At 40.5% G+C, this 11,839-nt stretch overlaps 1 protein-coding gene across 3 annotated transcripts in view; it reads left to right on the top strand.

Moving 5' to 3' along the window:
• LOC106955642 (NT-3 growth factor receptor-like) overlaps positions 1 to 11,839 on the top strand; it is a 279,074-nt gene that overhangs the window by 161,521 nt on the left and 105,714 nt on the right. For all 3 annotated transcript variants that reach the window (XM_015045929.1, XM_015045928.1, XM_015045930.1), the window contains exons 5-7: positions 5,070 to 5,224; positions 5,641 to 5,783; positions 8,189 to 8,330. In XM_015045929.1, coding sequence (XP_014901415.1) covers positions 5,070 to 5,224; positions 5,641 to 5,783; positions 8,189 to 8,330 — 440 coding nt within the window. The remainder of the gene's footprint in view (positions 1 to 5,069; positions 5,225 to 5,640; positions 5,784 to 8,188; positions 8,331 to 11,839) is intronic.

Genomic DNA, 11,839 nt, shown 5'->3' on the forward strand with positions numbered 1-11,839 from the left:
GTGGTGTTTGGATTGGTGTGTGGTGTAGATCTTCTCTTACTGTACAATAAGCATCTATTTTTCTGGCAGTTTTACACCAGAATATTTTGCAGATCCTTGTCAACACATGAAAATGTGTGCTTTATGTAAAGCAAAACCTTCTGTGCTGGATGTGATTCATTTGACGGTAAATATCTTAATTAATTATTTCCAGCCAAGTATCTTGCCATCAAAGCATGACAACATCCAAAAGATTACAAGACATCACTTGCGCCTCCCGTCACGATGATCAAACTCTCAAATTTTGGAAATGTGTTAACATTTATATCAAAAGTTCCATTAAACACCCAGGATTTTAGATAATTCCTGATAATAGCGCCGAGAAAGTAAGCGGCGCGTTCAAGCTGAGATCAAAGCTCGCGAACACCACTGCAGTTCTTTGTGATGCACTGTTGCTAAGCTGGAGCACCTGTGTGTACACATCCCAGAAACAGCCTCTGGTGGTGAGCGCTGTCTCCCCTCTGTAGTAGCAGGGTGGATTGTTAGCTAGCGTTCGGGAAACACCATGCAGCCCGCTCTTTGTGTTGGCCATACTCCTATTTGTGTTTGTGCCTTATAAATCCAAAAATATTCTCCTTCAGACATGCATCAACTTCCAGCTGCTGGTCAGAAATCTTGCTTTCTTTTTTTTCGGTCTCATTCCTGTAACACCAAAGCCTCACAAATGTCTTGCTGCACCTCACCAGCTGGCTGCAGGGCCACAAGGTTTTCTTATTTAACCAAAGTATTTGTCCCAGTACAGGTGCCAATCAGCTCAGCCTAGAGGCAACATGGCTAATGTGTGAAGGTGGCGGCTATTATTAATAATCACCATAATTACAGCAGAACAGGGAAAGCCTGAGCCTTGCTGCTCCATTGAGTTTCATTCCCTCGTGGTTTGCACGCTCAGCGTTAACTGAAAACCTTTAACCTTGAAATGTTCTTCTGCTTGTCATAAAGGGAGGTACTTGTCTTCCCCAAACCTTCCAGGAAAAGAAAAGAAAGACCTCTACAGTAATGTGGGAAAAAAAAAAATTAGGACACCATGTTAAGTATGGCAAAGTGTGCCATTGTTTCCAGCTCCGTTTACTTTGATACCCCTTCAGATTAAATCGAGTACAACCGACTGCCTTAAAAACTCACCCAATTAGTAAACAGTCCTCCTGAATAATTTAACCCCTGTTTTGTTGGATCCAATCCAACAAATAACAGGGGAAATAATTGAAAAACACCCAGATAAAAAATCAGCTGGAGTTTTATGAAAGAGCCTGCTATACAGAATAAAACTGACCTGGATAGAAAAACCTTCAATGCGGTGTAGAGACTGTAACTTACACAATGTGTTGCTGTTAATACATGCAACCAATCACATTTTCCTGTACACATTGCAAGACAATAATATTTTCTGACCCCAGAGAGAGATGGTTCATTTATAGACATGTAATAGAATTAAATGTTCTCTTCAGCTCACATTAAAGTGACTTCATTTCTGATGATCCAAACAGTTGTGACCCATTTCATGCTATGCTACATAAGTGCTCTACTTACTATTGCAAATATTTTAATCACTGCATATGCCCCCTGTGGGGCGACAGTCACTTAGAATGCTGGGATACAGAATAAATGATCAGGAACAAACGATATGATCAATCAATGAATTTAAGGAAAATTATAAATATGGCTATATATGGGTAGAATGACTGTATCACTATGTTATTGGTGTTCAGAATACCTTGATGCACTAGGAACCTAACTATAAATGGAACTTGTCCAAAATTGCTTAGAAAGCAACTAAATTGGCCATTATTTCAGGCACTGAGACCATTAATTAGTTTCCTGTGGAAGTACATAACGAACCGATCTGGCAAGTGCAGAGAGTTTTGAGACAAAGTCGTCATATAGTGACACAGACACTCTGCTCTTCTAAATAATCAGCTCTACAGAAAAGCTGGTAATAAGTGCGAACCACCTGTGGGACTCCATTCCCATGGCTTCATAAAGCACACTGGTTGCTGCTCATGCATTATTCAGGCTTTCTGCAATATCTTATTGACCTCTCTCAAGGAGATTTGGACTGGCGTTCATTTTGACAAAATTCGCCAATCAGAACCTCCAAATGGAGCGCATGCGAAATGCAAAGGTGGTGTGCCGAGTTGAAAAATGCGGGTGTCTGCTGTACGTTGGACTGAAAATTAAATCTTTGAATAAGGGAAACTAGTGATACTTGTCTGGTGCTAAAGCAGCCTGACCTTGATGGCCTGTGCTGATTGTGACTGATAGAGTAGATCCAGTTATTAGAAACTATGAGAAAACCTAAATCTGTGAAGCCAGTTTAGAGTATTTACTGTAGTTTAGTTTTCAGACTCTTTGACATTTCCATTAATTGTGGTACAGTCTTGACAGTATTCAACATGGATGTTGCTGACCCTTGACCGACCATTCTTTACAGGATTGGATTGTTTATTGAGAAACATTTAATCTGAGTCAGCACTAGTTCTGGACTTTGACTGAGAATCTGGAATTTTTGTTGTTATAGATTTGATGCTATTTTGAGTACTATGTTGCTACTGATAATGCAAAGACTCCTGGATACTCTAGTTAGGCGCTTGGTTGGCTCATTGACTGCAAGAGGTTCAACTCCTGTGGCTTCAAAACAAACCCAAGTCACCATTCCTTCTCTTCCATGTTTTACTCCAAGCATCTTACTGTGCATTATGGTATAACATCTACTCTTTGGTCACAAAAGTGTCCTGATGCCAACAAAAAAAAAAGCTAATTTAAAAATGTATACAATATTCTGTAGAGATTAAATGCAACCGTTTCTTATAATTCATACGTTTTCTTTACCATCTAGCTGAATCCTGTAGAGTCTGACATGAAGATTTTGACTTGGCAGTGTCTTGTAACATTGCAATATTTGGGTTTCCGTTTATCTTTGGGGAAAACTTTCTTGTAATTGGCTACAACTTTCTACTGTTGCATTCTCACTGTAGAACGGTGGACTCCTGGAATGATATGAGGAACTGTTGCTACTTTATGGTCATTGCTGGTGTTTTCTTTCTTCTTGGTCATGTGTTCACACACAATTGTATGTCCTTTTCCAATGACTGCATCCATAACTGCACAGTCAACTTATTTTGCTTTTATTCCCTTGAAACAGTAACACTTGTTAGAATCGAGGCATTTCATTGCTGTGAAGAGTCATACAAGAAACAGAACTTATGTAACTGCAAGAGTAGCTAACTTTACCTTAAGACCTTAAGAAATTATTATTTGCAAATAATGTTTTTAATTGCCGAGGCAAACATCAGGTTACCTGAAGAAAACTAATTAAGAAAAGGCTTATGAAAATCAGCTAATTTAATTGTAGTGCCACAATAGTAACTTTTTTTCTGCTGATGCAAACTGTGTGTTGTGCATGTGTGTTTCAGTAACTAAACTCCAGGTGACCGCTGGTTCTTTTAACCTGATAGGAAACGTATTTGCCTTGCTTACATGACAATGTAAGTAAAGACAGTTATTAAAACATGAAGCACAGTTAGCTTAGTATCAGGAGTTGAAAATAACAAACCTGTTTGTGAACAACCCCAATGTGCTGACTGAGATAAGTATAAAACAAATCACACTTCCAAAATTCCCTCTGAAATCTGTGGCTTCATCTACTGAGATATCTATCTGAACTGACTTGACCCTCTGCGGAGTGAAGGATAGTGGGGACAACCACACACCCAGACGCGCCTCCAGCAAGTATTGTTAGCTTTCCGAGGTGAAAGCTAACAACACAGAGTTCAGAAGTGGCTACATGATGCTTACAAGCAGGTCAAATACAGACTGGTTAAAGTTTTCAAAGTTGTGCCCAGATGGGGCCTAATAACAGTCTTGGTGTGGCAGGCCTAATATTATAATACCTTGTTAATGACATCTCTTAGTGGGTGGGATATAGGAGGACACAAGTGAACATTTCTATCCTCAAACTTGTTGCATTAGAAGCACAAAAAAGTGCAACCAGGAGGATTTAAGTGTGACCAAACTGTAATAACAAAATGAACTGGACTGGGCATGTCCATAGCTGCAGTCCTTCTGGGGTGTTCAAGCATCAGCAGTGGTCATGTGCTGGCAAGACTCAATGATGTACACAAGGAGTGAAGACGTGGTGTGGTCTCATTCAACTGACATGCTGGACATGCTGGTGTTAATAGAAATGTGTGAAAATATCTGCATCCGCACGTTGCAGATACGTGTGTTGGAACCAATCAGGATCCCTTTGTTTACCTTGTATGTTCCTTGAAAGTGCTAAATATAGAACTGTTGGCATCAGAACTGAACCACAAAGCAATGCAAGACGTTGGCGTGGATTTATTGATACACGTTTTGTTCTACATCATGTTGACTTAAGTTTTTATTACACCACCAGGAACATCTGTACCCTAAACATAAAGGAACCTGAGAGACTAAAGGATGGTTTGGGTTATGCTCGGTTGGGAAACTGTGGATCCTGCCATCCATGTTTACCTAAACGTGACTGCATGGTGTACCTCGACACTTGTGGTGTCTTTCAGCACAATAACACACTCTGCCAAACAAGTCTGATCCGTGGAGAGCCCACCTCACAGTTTGCAAGACTTAAAGGATCTTCTGCTACCATTTTGATTGCGGATACAACAGCACACCTTTAGGGATCCAATGGAGTTCATGTACCGGTGGATCTAGGATTCTTTGGCAACAAAAGTGCTCCTAACACACGGTCAGGCAGGTGGTTGTTGTGTTATGCCTGATTGTAGTGCAGCACTAATGAAAGGACACAGAAATGTTTCCAATCCCTGAGCCCTGCTCAAGGATGGATGCCTCAGGCAGCACAAGCTGCTACTAAGTTCTCTTAAAATCCCAGCCAAACTACTTTCATTTGCATTCTGGGAAATGTATGCAACACAATTTGTTGTCCGTATCCTTAACATATTTGAGTTTTGCTCATTGGTAGTGCTGCGTACATCTATCCTGTTGTCACTCGTTGGAATTGCCACCAACGGCGCTGTCCTCTGCCTGCGTTCTAGACGTCTGGACGGCGTGGTGTTCGACTGCGGCTGCAGCATCCGCTGGATCCAGCTGTGGCAGGAGAAGGGAGAGGCGGGGCTTCACACGCAGCAGCTGTACTGCATGAACGGAGCCTCCAAGATTCGGCTGAACAACATGCACATCAACAGCTGTGGTAAGAAAACCAGGGGCTGACGAGGGCGGAGGTGGGCTACGGGAAGGAAAACAGCAAGGGTGGAAGGGAAACTGGAACTAAACGGAAAGTGAAGGAGAAGGTCAAAGGGCACAGTGAGGGTGACGCGTGAAAGAAGAGGAGGTGTGACAGAGATCACAGGGTGAATCTGATGTGTCGAGCTGCATGTTGAACCTGACAGAGGCTGTAGACTTTATCTTCCTGTGGTGACTCATCTCTGAAGGGCCTCATACAGTGTGAGTGAGAATCCATCTCCGTTTGAAGTATCTTAGTTATTATATTTATTAAATGAGGTTAATTGATCTGATCGGGAAAATATGCAGACTTAAAGCTCATCCTTGGTAACCTGATCACATACTGTTGTTGTGTTTGTGTGCCTTGCACCTGGGTACTTGCAGACTTACCGGAGATCAGCGTGAGCCACAGCAGCGTGTTGGTGACGGAGGGTGAAAACGTGACGGTGAGCTGCAACGGATCCAGACTGCCACTGCCTGAAGTGGACTGGACCGTCGGTGACCTGCATTCCATCAACACACACCTGGTCAGAAACACACAGATTTAATCGGCTGATTATTGGACTCAAAAATTTTTATTTCCTCTTAAACAAAACAAGAATGCCCAAGTTGGAGATTGCAGAGAAATGCAATCTTAGAGTAAAAGTTGCAGGTATAAACTTTGTTAGCACTTTTGATGGATTGTGTCTGAATCAGTAACACAAAATATCTGTTTGAGAACATTTTTTTTTTCGGTTATTGACTCGTATGGCCAACAGTGGTTGCCATGAAAATATAAAGAAACTCTGTGGTTCAGGACCAGAGGATGTTTTTCTTGGTTGTGACATCATTTCTGGAGCCAAGTTTATGCTCAGATTAGCAGCATACAGCATAAAATAAACTTAAAACCAAACAAAATATATGCTCAGACTACTATTAACGCTATCAGGTGCTGACATAACATTCATCAAATCCAGTTTGGGGTTTGATTAAAACGGCAAAACAGTTTTTTTAATGCAGTTATAATTTTTGTAAACAAATAAACGTCCCACTGTATTTTCAGGATTGAGATATAATTTACTCATTTTCTCAGGGATTTCTTACAATCCTTATTCTACTCTTGACCAGTAACCTTTTTAAGAACTGAAAGCAACTTATAGGGCGTTGAATACAATCTCTAGAAAACTCCACTTCATTCCCAATGTATAACCTTGAATATGATTTTAAAGACCGTCTTTAAGTTGTGTTTTTGAAACAACCAACTTAATGGAATTTCTTCATCAATAGTTTATATCAATAAGCGTTATGGAACTCACTTTGCTCAAAAATCTACCCTATAAAACGTGTGTATTTTGAAGAGTAACTTTATCTTGAAAGCCTTAATTGCAAATCTTGTTGATTGCTCTGTGAGGCCCGCAAGAGGCTTAAAACCGGTTTTAGAAATAAATATAAAAAATATATATATATATATATATGTATGAAAGAAGGCCCAGAACTGTATATTTTTTCCAGCATATGTTAGTTTTATTGTGAAAGTCAAGTGCTTTTTGTTGCAGACTTGCCCTGCGGGTAGCTCATGTGCTCCCTCAGGGTGACCTGATGCTTGCGGGCACAGCGCTAGTTACCTCTGGACCAGACAGTCAGTGAGAGTTTGAACTGTTTGTAATGTTTGATTAGAGGTGAACTGTTGGTCTCTGACTGAGGCTGGGAGCCACCAGATAGACAACGCTGACCTGAAACGGCTTGATCACATGACAAGCGTTTGTCAGCAAACGCTGACAAATGGCAGTACCGTGTGTGAGCGCTAAGCACAGGTTCAGTCTTTATCCATCAAAGCAGGGACATCACTGCGATAAACAAAGATGAGAATTTGTCCCATTTTTAAAATGGGTAACTCATTTAAGCTCCTGAGTTTGTGGTCGTAGGTCTTCAGAAGAAATGATCTTGTATATATTTAGTGCAAACTGCTTTGTAAGTCCATTGCATAAAAAAAACAAATAGGAGGAGATTTACAAAAATGGACAGAAGCATTTGAAATGCCTTTGTGAAACAGACAGACGTACAATGTTGGATTGCACACAATTTGTGTGATCTAAACACGTGCAGCTCTATACTAAATAAATCTACTGCTGCAAATCCTGAACTATTCCCTATCCCGCCCTGCAAAAAAAGCAAAACAAAAACAAAAAAGGCTCACTTCAGACTTATAAATGCCCAACGATCACAGCCAGTTCCCCAACCGACCGCTCCGAGGCTGCTGGGTGACATCCTATTGGCCACTCCACTTTTTTTTATAGCCTGGTTACTATATTGATGTACACTCGATATCAACAAGCCCGTTCCTTGTAAGAGAGCTGCTCTGCGTGGAGAATATTACAGCTGACCCATTATTCTGGCTCTCTGACACAGGCCCCAAGGACATTGCTGTTATGAAAACTGCAGCTAAGCAAGCAGGAAGAGACAGCGGTCTGCTGAAATTACACAGCAGCTTTTATCCATGACTTTAATGTTTTTAGTGACTTTGCAGATAAAAATTGCCCCCCTGCCGCGGGGCTTTGCGTTTAAGCAAAGCTAGATAATGGATAAGGGTGAATAAGTGAAAACAGGCATGCTATAATTCTTGTATTTTTTATTCCATAAGTTGTAACTCCATCTCAAAATACACAGTGGTTATATGAAGACGAAATAGACGTGAAAACGTTCCATGTTGTTGCTCTGAACATTGTAAAAATGTTGTATGATGTTAAACTGATATTAGCAATGTTAGGGTTAATCCAGTCCACACCTCTTGACTGCATTCTGTTTCTTTCAACCGGATTTTAGCTAATTAATAATTAACCTTTGTTTTAATTAAGTAATTAAAATTTTAAAGCCCAGCAGTATAATGGTATATGCGGTGCAGTATTTCATTCGGAGACCTAACCGTATCTCTTCCCTCTATCTGCTTCCACAGTCGAACGTTTACTGGCCGGACATCCACTCCATCAACCTGACGCTGTTCAACATCAGCCGAGACGACAACAATTTCCAGCTGACCTGCATCGCCGAGAACTTGGTGGGGATGACCAACTCGTCGATCCAGCTGAATGTCCAGTGTGAGTCGAAGGTTTCCTGTGACTCATTTGACCAAATATGGCTGGTAAACGTAAACATCAAGAATCTTAGTTTTGTTTTTAGGGTTAAAGCGATAGCTGTGGCCTGTTTGCAAATATTCTAGAGAAATATTAGCAGCTGGCAAGATAAAAATGAAGTTAATTTGATTGTAGGAAGAGTCACACTCTAACACCACACTGTTTAATACGACATTTTATTATCAACTGTTGGCTTTTCACAACTATTAGGAAGATGATTATTTCATATAAGGACATCCTGGGGCACTCGGTGTGATTTGGTGGGAAATGTTGACAAATTTTACTTCTTAATCTGGTTTGGTTCATTTTCACAATAATGCTGCTCAATATATCCTTCCCACGTATGGTATCAAGCAATCTGTTGTGGTTGTGATGGGGACTGTAATTGAATATGTGATGCAATGTTTTGCTAATTTTCATAAAGGGTGATTTAAACTGGGCAAAACCTCCCGAATAACTTCCTACAGTTTCAACAGCTGCCTATATGGGGCGCTATAGCAAGAACCTGTCGAGTATGAGCAGCAGACTACGCGGCGCTATCGAGCATGTTGTCCCGTATACATGAAACCTTTGTAGCAGGGCAAAATGAAATGCAGTGAGTGAGAAAATGAAGAATTCAGCTGTGATTACACAAATGAAAAGCGTGGTATTGCAAATCAATACCACACTTTTATTATGGTATTTTGATTTCGATGATCTGTACGAAATCGTACCAATCATCCAGGCCAACGTCCTAATGAAATGATGGACTCGCACTCCATCATTCTCACACTCATCTACTTACTGATTTTTCTGTGAAACATAACTCAAATTCTCCCAAATTATTGGCGATATCTAAAATATCGTAACGACAATGCAGGTAGGGAAGCTGAAGTACTTGGCCACAACACCTACTTGATGTGCTATTGTGTGGCATTTGCAAGCAGCCAATCCAGGAGTGCCATTTATTTTCCTTGGCACTAATTGGCTGTACCTCCCAGAGACAAGATAAAGAAGACTGTAGATGTTTAACTTCTGCAGTAGAGCTGAAACACTTTCCACTGTATTTAATACATATTTGGTGTTTGAAACTTTCAGCAGTTCTAAGTGCTTTAGAGAGGCATCTAATGTATTAGCAAAGTTTAGCTGATCATCTGACAGTTGTTTCGGATACCAGGTGTCCATGATTTAATTTGCTCCGTTTCCTTTCATACCTCATTTGCTTTCTGTTAGCAAAATATGTCAGCGTTTGCTAGCAAGTGAATTATGACCAGCATTTTCAGGTGAATCTGAGTTTGTTTGAGTTTGGATGAAATTTCACCTCTGCCCAAATGAAGAAGACAGACTAAGGTAGCAACCTCTTATGAATCAAACAATGTGGGTGTAAAACTGCACTTGCAGACCATATTCTTTGGTGATTCAGTGTTAGTGATAGACATTTGTTTGGGAGTAAGTAAGCCTGTCGCGATAAACAATCAATTAATCGCACGATAAATTAAACCTGTCGACCTCATTTTAATTATTGGCTTTATCGTCTCTTCCTGTGTTTTTTTCTTTTTTTCTCTTGACAATGAATGAAAAAAGGCTCAACTCCGGCGCTCTCTACTGACCCTCCCTTCCTCATTTCCGTAGTGTAATGTCCAGAGCACACGACACGAGTTGTCGGCCGACTGTCGGCCCATTTTCAAAACCTGAGAGACACATTAGCCGACAGAAATACTAGGTATAACGGTTCAATCGTGCTGTGTGGTGTCCAGCACGACCTGTACTGGACGGGTACAAGCCCAGTTAACTTTTAATATCAGGCATTAATCAATGTTTTATCAGAATCTACCTGTGATGCATGTGGATAGAGTCAGCGTAAAGTCCTGACTGAGTGAAAATCATTGTAACCTATTTATGTCACGTTAACGAAGAACAGCTGAAAACTTACCGGGTTTATCAACTACGGTAGCAATTTGGCTTCAACTCCTCCCCTTGTTATTTCTATATTCTTTGCACGAAATGTTAAATAAATATTAATGTTGTTTCCACATATCATCTCCGATGTCTGCTGGACTTCGGGTTGCACGGTGTCAGCTGTTTGGGATTCCCCTCCGTAATTTCCCCTCAGAAAGCAGGAGGAGAATCCGCGCTTTCTGATTGGCTACCTGTCACATTCAGCATTAAGCTCCCAGTCGGGGAAAACCCCTGATTTAGATCGGAGTGGCCACGATGATCTACATCACACTACAGGATGATTGGTTACGAAATGGTACCGATCCTCCAGGCCAACGTCCTAAGATTGTCGTAAGGGAAAAATAGTGTAAAAAAAATGGTGTAGTGTGAACTACTGCATTAGGTAGTCGGATGTGCCCATCTTCTCTATTTAAATCTAGTGATTACTGAAGGGCACATACAGTATACAGTCTTCATAATCTGCACTCTTTTGGTTGAATGTAGTATTTATTTTCACTTTGGCTTTATGTTGTTTAGTTTTTATTAAAGTACGTTTTTTGTTAATGGAGACTGAGAATCCATTTTATTTTTGTTTTTGGTTGTTTTGTTTATTTAGTTTATCAGTTCCAGTGTTATGTGTTCTTTTGAAAATAAAGTGTATCTACCTATGGCAGGAAATAGCATGCATTATTACGTCATTTCCATTAAATCAGTGTCAAACGGTCTTGAAACAATATTATCGTTTATCGCAATAATTTTTTAGACAATTAATCGCTCAGCAAAATTTGTTATCGGGACAGGCCTAGGAGTAAGTAAGAAACAGTCGATGTTGGCTACCTGATTAAACTTGCATCAAGCTTTTGTATAAACCACATACCTTTCATCAGTTAACACACTCAAGGTACACCCAAACACCATCCCTTTTCTTCCATCACTGGAAGAAAAACCCCCTTTGTTTCCAAGCTGCTGGAACCAGTAGACCTTGCAGAAAGCACAACGTGTTCCTGAGGCTTGATGAGAGAAAATGAGCTGTTAGCTGAGTTTGGGCGAGACTATTGAGGGCTCCATATGTACAATAATAAATAATTTGTAAAGTCTAATAAATTTTAAATATGCTGAATATCACCCCACACCAACTCTAATGTAGGCCCAGCTACAGATGGAACATCTCTCATAGTCTCTACCTCAAAGCACGCGATGCCTTCAGCCTGAGGGTTCGACTGGGCTTGAGGTCAGGCTGCACATGGAGGGAGGTTTGTTGCATGATGACATGCACCGCTGACTCACTGTGGGTGTCTACCGCATGCCAGCATGAACCCATCCGTTCCCCCTTCTATTGAGGAGGTATGAAGTGGTTGAGTGTCTTCCTCACTAAGATATTTATCAGATAATTTAAAGGCACTGCATTAAAGACAAGTTGTCCTGGAAATCCAAATATACAGTCATATATATGAAACGGTAAACATTACTTTGTCAAATGAGTCATTAAAGTCATTGTACAAGTGCATATCAGAAGTGTAAAGACAATAGATTTGACCCTTTTCAATAAGGATATT

Source organism: Poecilia latipinna, unplaced genomic scaffold (assembly GCF_001443285.1).
Source record: "Poecilia latipinna isolate Pla-1442-1.1 unplaced genomic scaffold, P_latipinna-1.0 Scaffold755, whole genome shotgun sequence".
Lineage (NCBI taxonomy): Eukaryota > Metazoa > Chordata > Actinopteri > Cyprinodontiformes > Poeciliidae > Poecilia > Poecilia latipinna.